The sequence below is a fragment of the Manis javanica genome, chromosome 5 (assembly GCF_040802235.1).
Source record: "Manis javanica isolate MJ-LG chromosome 5, MJ_LKY, whole genome shotgun sequence".
Lineage (NCBI taxonomy): Eukaryota > Metazoa > Chordata > Mammalia > Pholidota > Manidae > Manis > Manis javanica.
In genome coordinates this window covers 154,133,728-154,157,194 of record NC_133160.1, presented here as the reverse complement: position 1 = coordinate 154,157,194, position 23,467 = coordinate 154,133,728, and the positions used below count along the sequence as shown (strand labels likewise).

The window sequence follows — 23,467 nt, the reverse complement described above, 5'->3', positions numbered from 1 at the left end:
AGTGGCATGCGGAGCACACCCAGCCCAGGTGGCTGCAGGACAAGGCCTAGTCCCAGCTGACTGGGGTCAGGGCTCCTCCACTCGGGCAGGTCACTCAGGCTCCACATGCCTGGAAGGCTGAGCACAGCCTGGTTCCCTAAAGACCGGCTCTTGCTGACTAGGCACCTCCCAGCATCCTACTCAGAAAAGCCAATCAAGTAACAGGTCCTGAGCTGGGAGCCACTTAAGCTCAAATGAAAGACCTGGTCTGTGTCTTCATGGAAGCTGTTGGCTGCAAGATGTTCCCTGTGATCATACAAGTATGTGGCATGCCTGCCGTTTCATGGGGAAAGGAGAACCTTCCTTGGGCTAAACAGATTCATGCAAACCCATCATGATAGGAATTCACAGAGTCAGCTTATTTAGCTCCTAGCTTTATCAATACTAATAACAGGAGCACTACAGGTGTTCCTGAACCATCTTACCTTTGTGGGTTTGGGGGTTGGGCCGCATCAGTAAATGAATTTGGAAATTTTAGATAAAAGAAAAATCTACCCACAATCCCAATAACTCTGAACCCCATGGAACATTTCTATGGATCCATATTGAGGTCATGCTGTGTGAATGGGACAAAAAGTCTGCCTTTTATTCACAATGTACCTGAAACTTTTTCCTTTTTTTTTTTGTAGTAGTTGATGGAAGCCTAAGAAGAGTGAAATCACAGGGTGCTTAAAAGACCACACAGCAGGCACTACAAGGTATAAGTACAACACCCCATCTCTCCCCCAGCCAGACCTTTGCAACCACCTGTTGTTCCTGTCACAGCAGCTCCTCAGTGGCTGCCTCTAAGCTCTGGTTTCTCATGCTCAGACCATGGCAACTTGGCTCGAGTTGGAAAATGCCCAGCCTAACGCCAGTAAGTACATCAAGGGGACCACAGGTCAGGAGTCCACCGGGCCTGCGAAAGGCAAGGAGACTGACAAAAGTAAGTGCCGCCCATCAGCCCTGGGCTGGCCCCCGTGTGACCCCACCAGACCCAGTCTGGCTCCTCATTCCACATGGCCTTTGCTGCTTGTTTGGACAGGTGACACAGGGACCCTGGTAACCAAGACTGAACTTCTGCCATCCTACTCTACTGTCGCACTGGTAGAGGAGCCCACGGGGGACACAGACCCCTGGGACCTGCCTGCACTTCAGAACACCGGGATCAAGTGGTCAGGTAAAAACGAGGCCCGCGGGAGCGGGCGGGAGGGCACCGCCTGAGGACACCACCTTCATGTATCATCTCTATGTCATCTCCCGCTTTTCCAATGTATGGATGTCCTTCAAACAGAGGTCTTTGCTAGGGAGGCACTGTGCGGTCTTTAAGACTTGGAGCCAAAGCACAATGTGAGGATTGGGGAATTATTTTTTCTTCCTTCCTTCATTCAACAAATGTGCCAGCACTGGGGTTACAAGCAGGCCAGCCACTGTATTGTTCCTTATATATGGATAAACCATTGTGTGCTGACCAGGTCCTGGGCAGTCATGAGCTGCTATAGAGGCCGCAGTGAACAGAGCGGGTCCCTGGTGTGAGCGCCCCTGGGTGGTAACTCCATGACCTAATTGCAGGCAGCTGGGAAGGCTTCCAGAAGACAGAGTATAAAGCCTGAACAGTACAGGCAAACAGTGCACTTCTTTTCTAGGTGCAGGGTGTGGGATATCTCTGCAGAACAGAAGGGGAGGGAGGGTAAGGGAGCTGGAAGGGAGGCGGTGAGAACCTCTGTAAAACTGAGTGGAGAAAACAGCAGCCACAGAAGCAGCATTTCAAATGCAGCCTGTGAATCTATCTTGCAGCCACATTCTAGAATATATTCTGTGCTGCTCTGAGTGCCTGGTAGAGCTACTGTGTCTGACCCCCGCGCTTAGCAGGTGTCAAGTGCTCTAGACTGCCTCTCCCAGTGACACTGGCTCAGCCTAGCATGGAGAATGGCTTCCTGTCTGAGCCCCAGACCACACTGAACCCTCCTCCTGATGCAAAGCATTTAGAGACACTTCACATATTTCAGCTAAATGGACTACACTGGCAATTGCTTTCAAAACTGCAGCCACGTATGCCACGCATCCCAGGCCTTGTATACAGAACAGCTGGCAGCCAGTTAGTAGGGAGGAAAGGTGGGGGAGTTCTGTGCTCACTTTCAAACTTCTCAGTGTTTCAGACACTAAAAGCCCTCGTGCTTTATCTCCTCCCCCAGAGAGAGACACCAAAGGGAAGCTCCTCTCTGTCTTCCAAGGGATTGGGAAATTCGTTCTGCTCCAGGGATTTCTCTACTTGTTCGTGTGCTCCTTGGATGTGCTCAGCAGTGCCTTCCAGCTGATTGGAGGTATGGGCGAACGGGTGAGAGGGGTGCGGTGGGGGGTGTTCTCCCTTGATTGGCTTCAGACCATCACAGCCCAGCAAGCCCTCTTCAGCCGCAGCCTCCTGGCATGTTTTAGGGCTGGAAGCCACTTCAGATCATCCTGTAAAGCCATGCTCCCATGTCACAGAAGAGACAACTGAGTGAGGCCTGCAAATGAGCTGTGGCAGGCTAAGAGAGCTTAGACCCAGAGCCAGGGCTCGAGCCATTTCCAACCCACTGACCATTGCGTTTGTGCACAGTCCCTGGACAGGAAGCTGTTTGACATAAAGGCCATCTAAGGGAGCCCTGCTCTGCTTGGCCTCCCTACCAGGGGTTATTGGATAAAGATGCTCTCTTAGGCAAAGACAGCTGCCCAAATCAAAACTAGCCTGTGCTGGAGACAGACAGGCATCACCAGTTGGGAGAATATGCATCCACATCAGATACTTAAGCATCTCCCAGGACTGGTGCCTAGGCTGTATGAGTGGGTGTGAGGGGGACCCAGAAGTGAAATCGACATGTGCTTGGTCACCTGTGATCCTCCAAGGGGCAAGAACAGTGAGAGCTGCCACTTGGTATGCCTACTGGGTATCTTAAATATTCCTTCCCAAAGCCCTTCTCATTTAGAGATGAGGACATTGTGGCTCAGAGATTACAACCTGTAATCGGCCTAGTGGGATTTACACACAGAAGACCATATATCTCTGTATCCCTTGATGCCTTTCCTGAGAACTTACCTTCATGACCTGGGAGAATTGGGGGAGAGGCACCTGTTGGGAGTGTGAGCAACAGTCTCCCTACCTGGAAGCCACTGCTGGTCCCCCTTTTCTGAGGCAGCTACAGCCAGGGTTTTGCTCTCTGTCAGATCAGTCACCTCCACTTTCTGGACCTCAGTCTCCTTATAATGAACTGGGGAGAGTGGGTTAATGGCTCCAGCAGAACACTCTGCAAAAGTGATGCTCCCAGCATACAATGCAACAGGGTACTTTGGGGTGGGGGTTGGAGGTGTTGGTTAGGATAGAGAAGAATGAGAAGATCAGATCCCCTCCTGGATTGGGGGAGGGTCACAGAGTGAAGGGATAGGAGGAACAAGAGCATGGGGTGTGTGGGGAGCCAGGTCACAGAGGTGAAATGCGGCGTCAGGCAGCCTGGGAAGGAGCAAGAGGGTGTGGCTTCCATCCAGTGGTACCCGCAGGGCTGGAGGCTCAGCGCCCCACCCACAGCCAGCTGGCCTTGGCTGGAGACTCGTGTACTCAGCACCCATCTAACTGAGCCCCAGACCACACTGAACACATCGTGCGGTCCTGGGTTTGTCTTTCAGGAAAGGTGGCCGGGCAGTTCTTCAGCAACAACTCTGTTATGTCCAACCCAGTGGCAGGGCTGGTGGTTGGTGTGCTGGTGACCGTCCTGATACAGAGCTCCAGCACCTCCACATCCATCATCGTCAGCATGGTGGCCTCCTCGTGTGAGTCCAAAAACCCTTGAATTTAGACATGTAGGCATTTCCCTGTGCAGCTGGGGCGGCTGGACTTTACTCTGAATATGTCCAGGCCTGTCACCACTATCCTGCCATCCTGTGCAACCAGGATGTGTTCTGCTTTGATCCCAGGCAGCTTCCTGTTTCCATTCCTGTGTCCAAGTCTGCCAAATGGATCCAGATGCTTAAAGACTCAGCTCTGAATTCTAGAACAGTGCTGCCCAATCTGAAAGCCACTATGATAATGTGGCTACTTAATGTTATTTAACCTTAATTGATTTCAATTTAGAATAAATAATTCAGTTGCACTGGTTATATTTCAAGGGATCTGAATCAGAAGTGGCTAGAGGCTGCCATGTTTGACAGCAAGGATATAGAACATTTCCATCCCAGCCCTGAGTGCTAAGAATAAAGACCTCTAATCACATGACCCACTGGCTCTGGGAGAACTGAGCTTGGGGAGCTAGCACTCTGCACTTGAACCTGCTGATACCTGCTCTGGCTAAGTTGGGACGATTTGAACAGGTTCATTCTCAGCCCAAACGTACCTTCCAGCCAAAATTAACTAGAACTTTTCTGGGTCAAATTGGAAAAGGTAGTACTTCATTCAAATAACTTTACTTTCATACATTAGGACATTTTGGCAGTTTTGTAAGAAAAGGAAGTGCTCCCAGCAATTGCCATAGTATGCATACATGCCCTTAGGCATTGTTCCATGGTCTCCATTAAGCTGGCCTTGCTACCCTAGGGAGGACAGAGAAACTTAGAGTCACTTTACGCCGGGGCCCATAGGCGGGCTTCATGGACTCTGCTGATCCCCCCAAATTATGGGCTGGGCACACAGACCTATTTCCAGGTGAGCTGTCCCGGCTTTCATCACATTCAATGAGGTGCTGCCCTGAGAGCAGTTAGGAACTGTTACTTTAGGGGATCACCAGCCCAAATGAGGTCTACGTGGCCACAACACCTTCCTGAACTTGCTAATTTGCTAACTTACCCTTTCCCACCCTGTAGTGCTGACTGTGCGGTTCGCTATCCCTATTGTCATGGGGGCCAACGTTGGGACCTCAATCACCAACACCTTGGTCGCGCTCATGCAGGCAGGAGACCGGAGTGAGTTCAGAAGGTAAGAGGCTCAGAATCAGCCTTTGCCACCAATTGGCCCTTGGGTTTTGGCCAGGTTGTGTGGCTACTTGCAGTAGTCAGTGAGAACAGGCTTATCATTTGTGGCACTCAGAATAGTGGACGCCTGCTGGGTCCTGGGGTCACGTACTTACCAGTGGTGAAACTCTGCTTCCTGATCTGCACAGCTGCAATAATAGTATATGTCACCACTGTGCTGTCTAAAAGGAGTAAACATACTCACACAGGAGAACGCTTAGCAAAGTGCCTGGCACACTCCATAATGTAAGACCTGGCTAGAAGCAATCCTGCTGAGTGGTGTAGAGAAAACAAGGACAGTTAGGCTAGGATTTACTGTGCTGCATAGTCACAAATAATTATAGCCTCTTAAAGCTTCCATTCTTGGCCAGCCCAACCCATACTACCTTTTCTGTGTTCATCACTTGGAAGCCTACAAAAGGCAAAATGGAGATTTTGTGGATGAGTAAGATCTGAAAATGGGGCAAGTTGAATATAGGCAGTGGTATCCCTTTCTTTCCAAGGCTTTTTCCAGAGCTTAATAAGATACAGAAGCAATTCCCAGCACCATGTATGTGTTGCCCCACCAGGTGGTCAGGCAGAGGCATTAATCAGGCAGCTTGGGTGGCCAGCAAATGTCATCCCCTCAACCATTGGGGGATCGGCTGGCAGAAGATGTCCCCAGAGCCATTCAGTTCTGCTCAGCCACACAGAGCCTTCCTTGGTCCCTGATGAAAGCGTCCTGAGGGTCGCAATAATAATACACATCATCCAGGGTGTTGGATAATTTGACTTTCTCCAGAAGCTGAGTAGACTTTTCCATGTTCCATTTTATTAATTTGGAAATGCAAAGAGATTAAATAAGTTCACTGAGGGGCATAGCTGAGACTCAGTCCAAGTTTTCTTATTCCACATTGCACTTTTCACTGTTAACACTTATTTTTGCCTCCAGTCAACCTACGAGATATAAACATGACTCATGAAGGCTGCTCCACAGAGGATTATAATTGACTTAGATAACTCCCTCTTTGGATATTTAAGTAGGTTGCCATAAAAAATACCTTTGAGATGTGTATCATTCTTTCCTGGTGGTGTGGAGTATCTCCTTAGATTTCTAAAACAGTAATTATTACATTTAACACCTATAAGCATTTTAAACCATTTTTCCAAACTCCTAAGACATATTTGTGTCACTTTACATCAGCACTGTATGAAAATGTCTTAAATCACCCTCTCCAGGAAGAATAAGTTACTTTTTAAACATTAGCCAATACAGTAGGTAGAAATTTATACTTGCAAATAAAATTTAAATTTCTCTAACTACTAGTAAAGTTAAACACTTTCTCCCATGTGTTTATTAGCTTCTGTCTGTTCATGTCCCATGCGCCATGTAGTTTTGGGCATTTTTGCAAGAATTTTTTAAAGGAAAGGATTTTCATTGAGGACAGAAGAAATCAGTAGAGTTTCTTAGTGTGGAGATAGAGGGATAGAACTCAGGGATGTGAATTCTCAGATAGCTGCACATTGTGGTGTAGATTAGCCTTGTCCCCTGTGATGAGTGTGCAAATGTTTCATCAGTCTCAAGATCTTTAAAAATCATTAAGATTTCATTTGTAGAGAAGGCTTTGATCTTTGCCTTCATACCGGTCCTCATCTACCCAACAGAAGTTTCGTCTTCAACATGCAAGACTCAGAAGTGCTCTTGATGCAGTTCTTCCCTACCTTGGCCTCTGACCTAATTATTGCAGCTTTGACATGGCCAGTTCCCATTCCCCCAAGCAGAGGGCTGCATGCTCCAGATGGTGGGGTTGGCTCTGACAGGTAGTGGGCCCAGCCCTGGACCCAGCACACATGCAGTAGTCTGCAACTCCCCTGTGCTTGCTGGCCCTCAGTTTCCATGTCCGTTGACTGGGGGATACTAATGCCACTCCCTCTGGGATTGCTGTAAGAATGAAAACAGAATGTACCCCTGTGGACACAGGTGACACCTGGCAGGCAGTATGTATGAGTAATAGCCTGTCTATAATGTTGCCCACACCCTTATTGACTAATCAGGTTTCCCTCCTGTAGGGCTTTTGCAGGGGCCACCGTCCACGACTTCTTCAACTGGCTCTCTGTGCTTGTGCTCTTGCCCCTGGAGGCTGCCACCCATTACCTGGAGATCCTGACCAACCTGGTGGTGGACTCCCTCCATTTCAAGAATGGAGAGGATGCCCCGGCACTTCTGAAAGTGATCACAGATCCCTTCACAAAGCTCATTATCCAGGTAACCCCGCTTCCTTGAAAGATGGAAAGGAGCTAGCTCCATGCCAGCGCCCCCACCCAGTCAGCTGGGCAGAGACGGTAAAGGCTGGAAACAGTGCTTTATGGCTGCCTCTGAAAAAGGCCAAGGGAGGCATAACTTTTGGGACACCTGATAGAGGAATGGGCTTCCTTTGTCCTTGACTTGAGTCCTTGTGTCATCTGCATTGGGCTGGGGGGATGGAGTGGCAGGTGCTTCTCAGGGGCTTTCCACTGGATACTTGGTACCACTTGTGCACACTACTGACCTCATCCCCAGCGGGCACACTGACAGGGTTCTCCCACTTGGAGTCAAGGAGGAAGGCTGCTGCCCTCTCCTTCTCACTCCGCCCTCTGCTCACTAGGGTCTGTTCATTCTACTGAAACCAGTGAAGGAAGGCTTTGTGCATGTTGCCTTGAGGAGAACCGGCCCACGTGGGCCTTGACTTTCACTCTTACCTCCTGGTTTTCTGTCACTCAGTCATGCAGTGGGGATCTCCTGCAGGTTCTACTAAATACCAGTCCATGGCTCCTACATCATTTATCTATGAAAACCTGCTAACGCCTAGGTGCCGCACTCCATCCCGGAAGTGCAGGTAGAGAGAGTCCTAACTCGCCCTTGTAGGGGCTCACAGTCTAGTTCATGCCCTCAGAGACCCTCTTAAAAGTAACCCTTATGTGTCCTCCCACATCTGTTCTGAAGATGCATTGTCTTCTGTCTGTTGCCCTCCTCAGCTGGATAAAAAAGTTTTCCACCAAATTGCAATGAATGAGGAAGCAGCGAAAAACAAGAGTCTGATCAAGATTTGGTGCAAAACGTTTACCAACGTCGTAAGTTTCTAAGAAAATTGTGGGTTGGGGACGCTCTTTTGTTTGTATTTAAGCGAAACCTCTCATTCAAAGTCAGCATATTAAAAACAAGGTAAGGGGAATGAGAATTTGAAGCTCCTAAAAAAGTCAAAATTGGCCAGTAAGAATACTTAAGAAAACAAGTCCTAAATGCTGGATGGACAGACAGAATGCAATAGGATAGAAGGACCCCATTTTCCCCTGCCGGCTTGTTATTTTCATGTCTCCTGGATTAGGTCTGGCTGCCTCTGTTCCCATCTATGGAGGGGCCCATGGAAATAGTACATTACATTTTTAGATGCACATGATTTGTGTCTGCCTCCTGCCGCCACATTGCCCACCACTCCCCACCGAAAGTGAGTCCTGTGGACTATATCTGCCATTTCTCATGTTTGCCGTCCAGACTCAGATGAATGTCACTGTCCCCTCACCTGAAAACTGCACCTCGCCTTCCTTCTGTTGGACGAATGGCTCCCACACTTGGACCATCAGGAATGTGAGCCACCAGGAGCTTATCGCCAAATGTGAGTGGAAGTAACTCCGGGGAAATGACAGCCAGATTGGAAGGGGATGTGGGGCTCACATGGAACACATAGATTCACCCTGCAGTCATGAGCCCCTACTGTGCAACAGGCCCCATTCAAGGCGCTGGGGCTGTAACCCTGAACGAGACAGTGAGTCTCAGGATGCTCTGATTCAGTAAGAAGCTATACTTTTGCCCTAGGCATCTTTTCAGGACCAACATCCTAGTTCTCCTAATTATTCTTTACACCTCCATCTGTATATCTCTGCCTCTCCTCCTTCTCTCTCCCACGTTAAGTGAGCAGTATACCTTATATTCCAGGTATGGTTTACCTCACAGAATCAACTGAACTTAACACCACCCATGTTTCAGCCCTAACACATCCTCTAAAATCACCACAATTTGCTAGACTCATCATGGGGATGCACTGGGACTTGCAAGAAACAGAGTTTTATGATCAGCAATAGATCCTGCTTCCCCATCCTGTACCAGTTCACTCCTCAGATGCTTTAAGCCCTCATTATCAAGAGGAAGACCCAGCAAGGGATTTGGAGATGGAAGAGTGGGTCTGGAGGCCTGGGTCTGCCCCTGACGAGCTGTATGAATTTACGGATGTCACCTCATCTTCCAGCCTCATCAGATGCCCCTGGCCAGAACACAGCTTCGGGGCTACACTTCACCGTGGGGTGGCTAGGAGATCAAGTAACAACCACAAGTTACATGAGGCAGAAGGACATTGGGGAATAAACAACCATGTGTGGCCTCGGGGGCCCCAGGCCTTCCTCACACAGGCTTTGTATGGTCTCCTCAGGCCAGCACGTCTTTGTGAATTCCAGTCTCCCGGATCTGGTTGTTGGCATCATCCTGCTGCTGGTCTCCCTGCTGGTCCTCTGCGGCTGCCTGATCATGATTGTCAAGATTCTGGCCTCCATTTTTGAGGGGCAGGTAGCCGTCATCATCAAGAAGACGCTCAACACAGGTGGGTTCACTGTCCCCCATCCTTGGCTTCTTAGGGGCGGGCACCATTGTGGTTACACCAGTGGGGCTTTAGATTCTCATGAAGCAATGGCTTGTGCTCAGAGCTGCTCTGTTGGATCTGAAAAGCTGAAGAAATTAAGGTACCACTCATCCTTAATCTTCCATTTTGGCTTCGGTGGGGCCCCGGAAGCAGGCATGAGTTTCTACTGCCCCCATGCAAGGTCCTGAGAAAGAGCCAGCTCAAATCCAGAGAGCCGTGAGCTCAGCCTTCCTTCCTGGCAGACTGTCTATATGCTCAGGATGTTACTGGGTATATCTGGATCCTTTAGGAAAAGGGCATCAGATGCTCACTCTGTTCCCCACTCACTTTCAACTCTTGGAAAAAAATGTGGTTCTACATGAATACATCAGCATCTTGAGGCAGCCAATGTGACTCCAGTGACCTCCAGTGAATATATGTTTTGGTCGTCATAACACACCCACATATTTGGTTCCACTATCTGGATGTGCAGGGTGAAAGAATTCTAAATATTCAGTTTGCAATTCCACACCACAGTGGGGGTGTCTACACAATGTGACCCTCCAGCCCACGTCCTGTGGAGGTGCCACGTGGGCCTTCAATCCATGCTGTCCATAGAAGGGGTGTGACAGATCTTTTTTCCTTCTGTCTCCAGATTTCCCCTTTCCCTTTGCCTGGCTGACAGGCTATCTGGCCATCCTCGTGGGGGCAGGCATGACCTTCATCGTGCAAAGCAGCTCTGTGTTCACATCTGCTCTGACCCCATTGATTGGTGAGTTTCCCCCTGGTTTCTCCCTCTGGGCACCACTACCATCTCCTGTCATCCCTGGAGCTGATGCTATGGGCTTTGTATCTTTCCCCCAGGTATAGGTGTGATAAGCATTGAGAGGGCGTATCCACTCACGCTTGGTGCTAACATTGGCACTACCACCACTGCCATCCTGGCCGCCTTAGCCAGTTCAGGCAATAGCCTAAGGAGCTCCCTCCAGGTGAGGAAATGCTGCATGGGGCAGGGGCTCTGGGTGGGATACAAGCCCTTCTGTGGTTTTGCAAGCAGATGGTTTCTAACAAGAACCAAGCTTTTGTCTGTTATATCCAAAATTCTGATGTAGAGGAGAAGCCACAGGAGAAAAGAGTTGAGAACAGTTAAAACCATCTAGTCCTTAGAGATAATGAAACTCAATACTGAAGGTTGTATAAATAAAGGCTGGTTGCCACTTGATGGAGGTGGAAGGAGTATTCAGGAAGCATAGATAATCCTTCCCAAACTCCTTGACCTCCCTCTTGGTGAACCCTGGCTGGATGTTGGGAGGTCCACGTGTCCTGGTCCTGACACTAAGAAAATCAGGGGGAAATGCCTTATCTGCATTAACTAGGTGACCTTGCACAAGAAGACCTTTGACATTGGAACCCTTGTCCTATCATGTAGATACCAACTGACCTTAGACAGGTGACCTAACCTTTGCGCATCAGTTCCCCCACTGACAAAGGGGATCCCTATCTCGTTAGGATTAGTCTACAGATCTGATAATGCTCCGTCTAAAGCCATGCTGTCCAGTAGAATTAATGTGGGTATACAATATCAATTTGAACCACCCAGGTAATTTGAAGTTTTTAGTACCCACCTTTAAAAAAGTTAAAAGAAACAGGGACATCAATGTTAATAATATATTTGACTTAACTTGTTATCATTGCAACATTAAAAAATTTTACTTTATTTTGTAGACAAAGTTTGAAATCCAGTATGTATTTTACACTTATACCACATCTCAATGCGGAGTAGCCACATTGTGAGTGCTCAGCTGCAACACAGGGCCAGTGGCTAATGTGTTGGACAGGACTGGTTCAAAACCCTTAGCATGACGCCTGGCACCTAGGGGGCATGCATATAAAAGTGGCAAATTTTGTGTGAGGCAAATCCTTTGGTGCCAGGCTACCTGGCTTTGAATCCCACCCCTGCCATGTCCCACCCATGTGACATTGGGAAAATAGCTGAACATGGTACCCCAATTTCCGACTACATCAAGTGGTTGCCCCTCACAGGATACGAGATTCTTAGACTAGTTGCTTCACACACAGTGAGCCCTAAATATTGCTGCTGCTAATTTATTAACTGTAACCATCCTTCCTGACCTCGCCGCTCCTGGCGTGGGGCACTGAGCCGGGAAAGCCAGCTCTCCTGCAAGCCCTTCTGCCCCACAGCTGTAACTAACTGCTCAGCTGGAAGCAGCAGCATCCACGCACAGGTAGCAGGGGGTACATTCCCAAAGCCCAGGGCTAGATTTTGCCTCAAGGGTTTCAAGCCCTGAAAGCTGAACTGTGTCTGGGACCCGCCACCTCCCAGCCAGACCCATAGTGGGGCCCCAGGTCATGCAGGTCCCACTCTGGGCTGAGCTATGAAGACGAGGCAGACCCGTGGCTCTTCTGCGCATGCCCACTAGACGCCCCCCACCTTCTCTCCTACCCACCAGCCCACAGCCCATTCACCTGTCCAACCTCCTGTGTTTCAGATTGCACTGTGCCACTTTTTCTTCAACATCTCAGGCATCTTGCTGTGGTACCCAATCCCATTCACCCGCCTGCCCATCCGGCTGGCCAAGGGACTGGGCAACATCTCAGCCAAGTACCGCTGGTTTGCCATCTTCTACCTCATCATCTTCTTCTTCCTGATCCCGCTGGCGGTGTTCGGCCTCTCGCTGGCCGGCTGGCCCGTGCTGGTGGGCGTGGGGGCGCCCATCATCTTCGTGCTCCTCCTGGTGGTGCTGCTCAGGCTCCTGCAGTCCCGCTGCCCCGGCGCCCTGCCCGCCAAGCTGCGGAGCTGGCACTTCCTGCCGCTGTGGATGCGCTCCCTGCAGCCCTGGGACGACGTCATCTCGCTGCTCGTTGGCTGCTGCCAGAGACGCTGCTGCCGCGTATGCTGCCTGCTGTGTGGCTGCTGCAGGTGCTGTCGCTGCAGCAAGTGTTGCGAGGACCTGCCGGAGACGCAGGGCACCCCCGTCAAGGCCCCCGAGGCCTTTGACAACGCGGCCATGAGCCGAGACGCCCTGGATGCGGACCCCAAGTCCCAAGCGGAAGCCCCGGGCACACAGACCATGTCCAGCAGCACAGCCTTGTAGGGCCGCCCAGAGGGGGGAGCAGGGCCCCAGGTGCGCGGCGCCTGCTCCCTGCTGGCTCTGCACGCCTCTCTCCGCCGCCTCACGGGGATTTGCCCTCCCTGAGGAGCGGAGGTGACCTCAGTCCTGACTCTCATGCCCCTTAGCCCAGCGGAACAGCTTGCCCTGTACATTCATCTCACCCCTGCTCCCAGGGTCTTCCTCTCCCAGGAAGGCATGGATTTCCAATCCTTCTCGCATTTCCCATGGGTAGAGGAACTTTGATTCCTGCCCTCTGTCCAGGCCTGCAAAGCTTCCACCTTCTTCTCTCAGAGGGTGGGAAGCAGGGCGTGGCTGGACCGCCCCAGAGTCACTGTGGTCAAGCAGCAGGAGGGGTCCGAGCGTGTCTCCAGGTCCGTGTGCTCCTTCCCGCCCCGGACTCCTTCTCACGCCCTCCAGAGCCCTCTGCTGACTTCACACCTCCTCCGTCCACAGCTCTTCGCCCTGAACAGTCCCAGTTCCCCTCGGAGAGTGAGGGACCTTCAACCAACTCCGAGAAGGTGGGGCGGGAGGGTCAGTATCGCTATCTTGGCTTATCTATCATCGTAACAGGCTGGGATACAAACTGAGCCCTACCCTGACTCCCCCAGTGTGGATACCAATTCCCAAATGGAGCCACTTATACTCTGTTTTTATAGTCATGCACCTGTACAGCATTTCTCGTAAGTTATACAGTAAATAGTCGTGGGATTCGTGTTTTATGGTGCTGTCTTTGGAAATGATGCTGGGCTCTACTATGAGGTGTAAAGACCACTTGTGTACATTTTGTAAGGCCACCTTTTCACCCTGCCTCTGTAGCCACGGCCCCACCACACCCTGTAAATATGTAAGTTAAACCTGGTTGGGGCTGCTGCCCTCTACACTCTGGTGATTTTTTAAAAATTGGACCCTCCTCCTTGCTTTGACCTTATTTTTTACTGGTTGTGGGAAGGGAGAAAAAAAACAATCAAACCCAAAAGGAGTGTCTGTTCTCAATTACAAGGAAATAGGGGCCTCCTGGATCTGTTTCCCAGATATGTGAGGTCTCTTCCCTCTCCTAACATCACTACCTGGACCCCAGCACCAGGGATTTCTATGTAGCCCCTTGTTCAAAAAGCAGAAGAAATGGACCATCACTGGCACCAAATAGAAGTTTCCTTTCTTCCACTGTCTTTCTCTCAGGGTTTTAAAATGTCTTCTATTCAATGCTATTCTAAGTAAGGTGGAAATAGCATCTATTTTGTTTATACCAGAACAGCAGGAACATTGGTCTAAATGAGCTCAGCTGTTTTTATTTCTTCTTGCTGTGTGTAGATTTTACCAGCTGTCTGTCTCTACCTTCCTGATGAGCAAGACGGCATGGAAGGGACTGCACATACAGGCTGCCCTTGCCTCCTATGTGATCATCGCTGTTAGCCTAAGTGCATGGCCAGCACAGGGAAGTAAAGCAAGTGAGAAAGGATGTGGTGGGGTTCCTTAGTCATTTTACTGCATTCAAAGAAAGTTGTGGTTTGAATGGAAAGCGTGTCCTCAGGGCTGTCAGTGCCCAGTTTATTTGGGTGCAGACATAACACACTTGTGTTTACTTGGCTTTGAGTCTTGCTGCAGCTCCCACTTGCTGTGGGTCTACTGGAATTCTCTTCTCACATGGGACATTGCTCTATGTGATTGAGAACAGTGGCAGAGAACAGTGAGCACATTGAGCCCATTCTGTGCTCACAGGCAAGCTTCATTGTGCCATTGGACTTTGCTAACAAAACTGTTAAAAGGTAATATTTGGAAATTCAGGACCCTAATAGAGTATTTCAGCCAAAGATGAGGTCCTTTTCAGGACGGGGTCCTGTGTAGCGGCATGCCCAAGAAGCCAGCCTGGTCCACCACCCCATGCAGGTAAACTGTTAAGGAAGAGTTGAGCTAAATTAAGACATGTATGCAGAAAGTTTACAGATTGGTGACGTCCTCTCTGAGACAGCTGAAGCATGTGCAGAAGGTTGAATCAAAACAATTTGATGCTGGGATTGCTGGGAGAGTTGGGTTCCTCTTTGGGCTCTGTCACTTACTAGCAAACTTGTTAACCTTTCTCAACGTCAATTTCCTCTTCTGGAAAATGGGACAGTAACACATTGTTTCCTATGACTTTTAAAATGAGGTAATGTGTATAAATAATTAGCCCAGGATTGGTTTACTGTAAATGCTCTCAGCATATAGTCATGCGTCAAGATAGAGACGGCTAACTAACATGCATGCAGTTGTACTGGATGATACACTTCCCATGCCGGCTTGCAATTTTCTTTCTTGGGTATTTCCAAAGTGAAACACCAAATTATAAAAGCTGATATCACCTCAAGCCATGGAGGCCAGAACTGGCCTTGGATTCATGATTAGGATGAACTGGGTTAGGATGCAAAGAACACTTCATGTTTTAGAAACAAACTCCTGCTCTCCTCCAGGGAGAGGCTCACTTCCCAGTCCCAGTCTAGACCACAGAGTCAGGCATGGGTTTAAAAGAGGGTTGCACATTGCTTTTGTGCTGGTTAAAGATCCAATAGTTGCAGAGTCAGTACTGTCATTTACCCCACCCCTCTCCATGTTCCTGTCTAGTTCCCCAGAAGCAAACCTTTCCAACAATGTAGGGCTTTCTTTTGATATTTTGCTTCACAATCATATGATTATAATGGCCTTTTCTTATGCATCTATTCACACCTTTTTCAGTAAATGAGTTTCAGGTCCCATTCCACATCCCCACTACCACCCATTTTGCAAACCGGTAATCAATATTTACATTATTATGATTATATAACTGCTAAACTGCAGGACAAAATAGTGGAATGGCATTATTTTATAATTGTTTACATCACTGACGTCATATACCTATATATTTTTTCCTCCAATTGCTCCAAAGTGCCTGAAAACCATTTGGTGTCTTTCTTTCCTTTATATATATTTTTTCTCTTAAAAACTCTTATTCTCCTGACCCAGTATGGATGAGTGGTTTTCTCTGCCTTTCAACCAGCTATCATTGTGGGCTTTGCTGCTTTCCTAGTATGGAAGCTGTATTTTCTTGAGTTCATGCTTTAATTTCTTACTGTCCAGTTCGCCTGGATTACCCAAGAAACTTTTTGGGTCCACGCAATGGTGAAAATTTATTTTATCCCCACAGCCCAAAGAAGCTCATCCCAATTGCTGACCTATATTGTGAACAAATAGAAATGGTGGTTGTTTTTATGGCACTAAATTTTGAGGGTACTTGTTACACAGCACTAGATAACTAACACAGAACTCAACTGGCCCAAAGTATAGAATTTCACTTCAGTCTAATGTTTTTTTCTGTACCTACTGCCTATTTTGTTTCTTACCATCTGCTCTTACCATTCTTACCATAACTCCTTTGGTTTAAATCCAGAGAATACATTTCCTATTTCCTGCCTGGAATGGTGGAACAAACCAACAGGTCCACCAGGAGAGCATTATTTAATTATGAGCTTCAGCTAACTGCCGTCAGTGTGTTATATTAGCAGAATAAATCCTCCTCCTCCTCCGGTACTGGCTAACAGATGGTCTCTGAATAGAGCATAGATTATGCTGCATGAAGTAATATCATCCTTCTTATTTGGCTCAGGTTAGTTACATAGGATCCAAAAGGGTTCTGGGATCTGCCCATTAGTGCTGAGGTTGTGTTTTATATTCTTCACTTCATTGGAGTACCTTTTTTGCATTACAGAATTTGAAATCAATTGAAAAATAAGACATTGAAGATAGCCTGATTGACATGAAAATATCTTTTATTACTAAGGATGCTCATTACCAGATGTGGGAAAGATTAAGAACTTAGATGTGGGGGAGGGAAGACATTACTAGGTGGCCATTTTTTAGGCAGAGCAGAAGCCTGGACAGAGGCAGGCCTAGTTGTTGGCAGCCCAGGCTGAAGCCCAGGATTGTTGGCTGTCACCATCAAGTCCTGCTCCCCAGCCCTTCACAGGTTTCTGTCTGCACGCCAGTCCAACATGGCTAGACTTCTGCCCTCACTCAGGTCCGCTGAGGTGGCTTCGATGGAAGCCTCAGAGAGGTGGGAGTGCTCTGCTCTGGGCACATGATAGACTTCTACCCAACTGATGATGTCTGGGGAAAAGTGACTGATGGCAGCAGAGGAAACGGCTGTGTTTGAGAAACAACTGCACTCCACCCTGACAGCCAGTTGAATGATGTCCAAGCTGGCCCACTCACACAGCTGCTGGCCGGAGCTCAGCTGGAGCTGTCAACTAGAGTGGCCTGGTTCTTGTTCATGGGGCCGCCATGTGGTGTGGGCGTCACACGGCAGGAGCTACAGCTCTCTTCAGGACCCGCTCGGGAGTTACACAGCGTTGCTTCTGCCACCTTCTATTGATCAAAGCAAGGGCAGCTCCAAATCAAAGGGAGGGGAATAGACTCCACTTTTCACAGGAAGAATGGCAAAGAATATTCAGCCGTCTTTAATCTACCACACTACATTTGTGTCTTAAAGTGATCCTAAGACTTTTCTCAATTTTCATTTTTAAAAATATAGAATGCCTGATGAATTTTCATGTCAGCTTTGCACAGGGGCTACGCTAATCTCTGTGTTAATCCGATTTTAGTTTATGTGCTACTGAAGCAAGTACCAAAGCCTTTTTTATTCTAAGAGTGACTTTAAAAATAATTGTTGTGAGGAAGCAAAGAACTTTGCAGTGAAAAAAATTTAAGGACCAAAAAATAAATTTGCATTTTGATTACCTATAACTTGTCATACATGTTTAATTTTTCAGTTAGGATTGTAAAAATAATAACACTATAGCATTGAAATACATAAGCAATATACAGGGAGAATTTGATAGAAAAAATTTATAAATGGAAAAATCGTTTACTCCAGACTGTATAGAATATCTTTATCTTTTTGTTATGAAAAGGACCAAACATGTAAAATATTAAACAGATAAGTATATGAATTTCCATGTATTCCTCAGTAAGCTTCAACAACTCAGAGCCAGTATCTTTTGCACTTACAGACCAACCTACTTTTTGCTTCTCTTATATTGTTTTAAAACCATTCTCAAATATCATATAATTTAATTCATAAATATTTCAACATGCATTTGTGAAAGATAAGGATGCTTTAAAAATACTCACATAGTAATGACCATTAACTAGGTTTATTGTGGTGATCATTTCACAATATATACGACAATGAATCATTATGTTCTATACTGGAAATTAATATAATGTTATATATCAATAAAAAATTTTTTTAAATACTGAAATACCACTATCACATGTAAAAAATTAATAGTAACTTCTTAAAAGTAATTGGACATTGTGTACATCTCTTTTGACAGATATAGCAGGTGAAAATAAATGAGGTTATAAAGCTGGACTGTCCAGTACAGCTGGTAGTACTGACATGTGGCTGTTGAGCATTTGAAAGGTGACTAGTGTAACCAGGAAAATGGATTTTTATTTGTAATTCTAATGAATTTAAATTTAAGTTTTAAATGATCCTTGACATTATTGACAGATTTTTAAGGATGGTTAGAACAATATATTTTCAACTATGAATTTTATGGAATGCTTAGAACATTTTCAACTGTACATTTTATGGAATCTTAGTATAGATCAACTATGTCTGATGACAGTTTAGCATATGAATTGAGATGTACCATAAATGTAAAATATATATTAGATTTTGAAGACCAGTGTGAAAAAAGTAAAATTTCTCATTAATGTTTTATACTGACCACATGTTGAAATGATAATATTTAGATATAATGGGTTAAAATAAAATATGCTATTTAAAATTAATTTCACCTTTTCCTTTTTACTCTTTTAACACAGTTAATGGAAATATTTAAATCACATATGTTGTTCACATATATTTCTATTGGATAGTGTTGATAGGAAATATGAAAGATCTAATCAAACCTCAATTTAATAAATACATTTGTGTTCCCCTTTTCTACAAAATATAGATTACTTTGAAATTAACTACATATTATTCAACAAAAAAATTTTAGTAAATTCCTTAAGTCACAAATTATTCAAGAATTCTCCAAATTTTTGTGGAGGTAATCAGTTTTCTTAATCATATTAATTACACTAGACTCAAAAAAAAATACTCAACCCCATTGAAAATATAGGAATTTATCGCATCCCGCCACCTAGGGCAATGGCAGAAGAACGATCACCAAAGGCCTGGTTCATTAGGAATCTTTATTATGGGCATCCGAGCATCCATCTAGCGAAAGGCAAAAGCAAAAAACAACCACCACCACTTCCTCCAGGGCAGTAGCTTATATAGCATATCCCAACCAATCAGCTGACTGATCACACGCCAGGTTCAGTCTTATTGGAAACATGTAAAAAGCATGCTATGAGCACGAGCACGGAAATGGGAACAAGCCAATCATGGAGACTTCCTTATGCGCTGAGCTGTAGGGCCAGGAAGGGTGGTGTCTAGGAAGCAGGCGCCATCTTTAGGGCGTTGTCCAGCTAGAGTGGGGCTCAGCCTCGGCCGTAGGCCGGGCCCCCACAGGAATTCTCTCCTAAATAACTCTGTTGTCAAAGATGAAACCAAAATGCAACAGTAGGATATTTAGGAAAGAGCAGTAATGAGCCTACTACTTAGCAACCTTGTCAGATCCTGATAAAGATGTAATAAAAGTAAATTCAAAGTAACAAATGCTTTCATTATTAAATAGGCAAGAATAAAAGTAACAGAATTAAGCAGCAAACAAGAAGTTAGAAAGTAATAAGCAGAAGATTAAAGATGGCAGCATGAGAGGTGAGACAGAGAACTCCTCCCAAAACCACATATAGTATGAAAATATAGTTAATACAATTAATCCTAAAAGAGCAACAGAGAAGAAGGCTATGCCAGATTGCATACACCTGGAGAAAAGAGAAGATCTTATGAAACAGGGCACAAGCTCCACTCCCCTGTGAACCCCAACATGACCCCAGGGGCTGAGCAGCTCAGAGACTAGAGATTCTGGGCACAGAGACTAGAGATTCTGGGCACTAGAGGGCACCACATACAAATATGAACCATCAAAGGAACCTGGTTCAAACCAAAATTCCGTAAACACCAGAAAAAGGGCCAAGTGAGACTGAACTCATCAATCTTCCTGAAAGAGAGTTCAAAATAAAAATCATAAACATGCTCATGGAGGTACAGAAAAATATTCAAGAACTCGGATGAATTTAGGATGGAGATTCAATCATTAAGAAATTCCATATCTGAAATGAAACATACAATGGTGAGATTTAAAAGCAGATTAGATGTAGTAGAAGAGAGGGTTAATGGAATACAAATTATAGAAGAGGAATACAAAGAAGCTGAGGCACAGAGAGAAAAAAGGACCTCTAGGAATGAAAGAATATTGAGAGAACTGTGTGACAAATTCAAATGACATAATATTTGCATTATAGGGGTACCAGAAGAAGAAGAGAGAGAAAAAAGGGATAGAAACTGTCTTTGAGGAGGTAATTGCTGAAAATTTCCCCAATCTGGGGAAGGAGATAGTCTCTCAGGCCACAGAGGTGCACAGATCCCCCAATACAGGGGACCCAAGGAAAACAACACCACAACATATAATAATTAAAATGGCAAAGATCAAGTATAAGGACAGATTTTTAAAAGCAGCTAGAGAGAGAAAAAGGATCACATACAAAGGAAAACCCATCAGGCTATCATTGGCCTTCAACAAAACCTTATAGGCCAGAAGGGAGTGGTATTTTAAATTTAATACAATGAAACGGAAGGGCCTTGAACCAAGAATACTATACCTGATAAGATTATCATTTAAATTTGAAGGAGGGATTAAACAATTTTCAGATAAGCAAAAGCTGAGAGAATTTACCTCCCACAAACCACCTTTACAGTGTATTTTGGAGGGATTGCTATAGATGGAAGTGTTCCTAAGGCTAAATAGCTGCCACCAGGGGAAATAAAACAACAGTAAAGAAACTAGAATTAATTACTAAGCAGATGCAAAATCAAATCAAACTACCCACAAAGTCAATCAAGGGATAGACAAAGAGTACAGAATATGATACCTAATATATAAAGAATGGAGGAGGAAAAAAAAGAACCTTTAGGTTGTGTTTATAATAGCATACTAAGTGAGTAAAATTAGACTTTTAGATAGTAAGGGAATTACCCTTGAACCTTTGGTAACCATGAATCTAAAACCTACAATGGCAATAAGTACATACCTATTGATAATCACCCTAAATATAAATGGTCTGAATGCACCAATCAAAATACATAGAGTCACTGAATGGATAAAAAAAGAAGACCCAACTATATGCTGCCTACAAGAGACTCACTTCAAACCCAAAGACATACACAGACTAAAAGTGAAGGAGGGATGGAAAAAGATATGTCATGCAACAAATAGGAGGAAAAAGCAGGAGTTGTTATACTTGCATCAGACAAAACAGACTTCAAAACAAAGAAAGTAACAAGAGATAAAGAAGGACATTACATAATGATAAAGGGGTCAGTCCAACAAGAGGATATAACAATTATATATATATATATATATATATATATATATATATATATATATATATATACATACATACATACATATATATATATACACCCAGCACAGGAGCACCTACATATGTGAAGCAAATACTAACAGAATTAAAGGGAGAAATAGAATGCAATGCATTCATTTTAGGAGACTTTAACACATGACTCACTCCAAAGGACAGATCAACCAGACAGAATATAAGAAGACAGAGGCACTGAACAATGTATTAGAACAGATGGACCTAACAGACATCTACAGAACACTCCATCCAAAAACAACAGGGTACACATTCTTCTCAAGTGCATATGGAACATTTTCAAGAATAGATCATAGACTAGGCCACAAAAAGAGCCTTGCTAAATTCAAAAAGATTGAAATTGTACAAACCAGCTTCTCAGACCACAAAGGTAAGAAACTAGAATTACACACAAAAAATGAAAAAGCCCACAAACACATGGAGACTTCACAACATGCTCCTAAATAATCAATGGATCAATGACCAAATAAAAACAGAGATCAAGCAATACATGGAGACAAATGACAACAATAATTCAAAACTGCACAATCTGTGGGATGCAGCAAAGGCCGTGCTAAGAGGGAAGTATACTGCTTTACAGGCCTACCTCAGGAAAGAAGAACAATCCCATATGAACAGTCTAAATTCATGTTTAATGAAACTAGAAAAAGAAGAAAAAAATTAAGCCCAAAGTCAGTAGAAGGAGGGACATAATAAAGATTAGAGCAAAAATAAATAAAATTGAGAATAATAAAACAATATAAAGAATTAATTAAAGCAGGAGCTGGTTCTTCAAGAAAATAAACAAAACAAATAAACCCCCAGCCAAACTTAGCAAGAAAAAAAGAGAGTCTACACACATAAACAGAATCAGAAATGAGAAAGGAAAAATCAATGAATCAATGAATAAATTAAAACAAAAATCAAGCAATACATGGAGACAAATGAAAACAAAACTTCAACAGTCCAAAATTTGTGGGATGCTGCAAAAGTCGTACTAAGAGGGAAGTACATAGCAATACTGGCCTACCTCAAGAAACAAGAACAATCTCAAACAGTCTAAACTCACAATTAAAGAAACTAGAAAAAGAAGAACAAGTATAACCCAAAGGTAGTAGAAAGAGGGACATAATATGGACCAGACATAAATAAAATAAAGAAGAATAGAACAATAGAAAAAAAATCAATGAAACCAAGAACTGGTTCTTTGAGAATATAAGCAAAATAGATAAACCCCTAGCCAGACTTATCAAGAATAAAGGAAACAGCATCCAAATAAACAAAATCAGAAATGAAGGAATAGTCACAACAGATACCACAGAAATACAAAGAATTATTAGAGAATACTAGAAAAAATTATATGCCAATATATTGGACAACCTAGAAGAAATGGACAAATTCTTAGAAAAATTCAACCTTCCAAGATTCATGCATGAATAAACAGAAAATCTGAACAGACCAATTACCAGCAATTAAATCAAGTTGGTAATTGAAAAACTCCCAACACAAAATACCATGTCCAGATGGCTCACAGGTGAATTCTACCAAACATTTAAAGAGCATATACCCATCATTCTTAAAGCATTCCAAAAGTGGAAGAAGAAGGAGCACTTCCAAACTCATTCTATGAGGCCAACATTACCCTAACACCAAAACTAGACAAAGACACCACAAAAAAGAGAATTATAGGCCAATATTGTTGATGAACATAGATACAAAAATCCTCAACAAAATATTAGTAAACTAAATTAAAAAATACATCAAAAGGAACATACATCATGACCAAATTGGATTTATTCCAGTGATGCAAGGGTGGTACCATATTCCTAAATCCATCAGTGTGATACACCACATTAACAAAAAGAAAGATAAAAAACACATGATCATCTCAATAGATGCCAAAAAAAGCATTTGACAAAATTTAACATCCATTCATAATAAAAACTCTCAACAAAATGGGTATAGAGGGTATGTACCTCAACATAATAAAGGTCATATACAACAAACACAGATATCATAATATTTAATGGCTAAAAGCTGAAAGCTTTTCTTTTAAGATCAGAAAAAAGACAAGGATGTCCACTCTTACCACTCTTATTGACATAGTACCAGAGATCCTAGCCACAGTAATCAGACAAGACAAAGAGA

The 23,467-nt window shown here is 44.7% G+C and overlaps 1 protein-coding gene and 1 non-coding gene across 2 annotated transcripts; one reads left to right on the top strand and one right to left on the bottom strand.

Moving 5' to 3' along the window:
* Nucleotides 1–849: 849 nt before the first annotated feature.
* On the top strand, nucleotides 850–13,643 carry LOC140849651 (sodium-dependent phosphate transport protein 2B-like). Its single transcript, XM_073237767.1, has 12 exons — nucleotides 850–964; nucleotides 1,064–1,198; nucleotides 2,214–2,342; nucleotides 3,679–3,822; nucleotides 4,849–4,960; nucleotides 7,045–7,240; nucleotides 7,990–8,085; nucleotides 8,507–8,627; nucleotides 9,438–9,605; nucleotides 10,279–10,395; nucleotides 10,488–10,612; nucleotides 12,134–13,643. The coding sequence occupies exons 1-12, from the start codon at nucleotides 853–855 to the stop codon at nucleotides 12,737–12,739; spliced, it is 2,061 nt and encodes a 686-aa protein (XP_073093868.1). The 5' UTR covers nucleotides 850–852; the 3' UTR covers nucleotides 12,740–13,643.
* A 3,644-nt stretch (nucleotides 13,644–17,287) lies between these two features.
* On the bottom strand, nucleotides 17,288–17,391 carry LOC118969765 (U6 spliceosomal RNA). Its single transcript, XR_005057598.1, has one exon. It is a non-coding gene; the product is annotated as a U6 spliceosomal RNA (small nuclear RNA).
* Between the last annotated feature and the right edge of the window lie 6,076 nt (nucleotides 17,392–23,467).

Bases quoted from the DNA above. Each gene is read 5' to 3' on its own strand.
- LOC140849651 (XM_073237767.1), top strand. From the start codon at position 853: ATGGCAACTTGGCTCGAGTTGGAAAATGCCCAGCCTAACGCCAGTAAG. The intron at 965-1,063 runs GTAAGTGCCGCC...TTGTTTGGACAG, and splicing joins AGGCAAGGAGACTGACAAAA to GTGACACAGGGACCCTGGTA. The intron at 1,199-2,213 runs GTAAAAACGAGG...CTCCTCCCCCAG, and splicing joins CACCGGGATCAAGTGGTCAG to AGAGAGACACCAAAGGGAAG.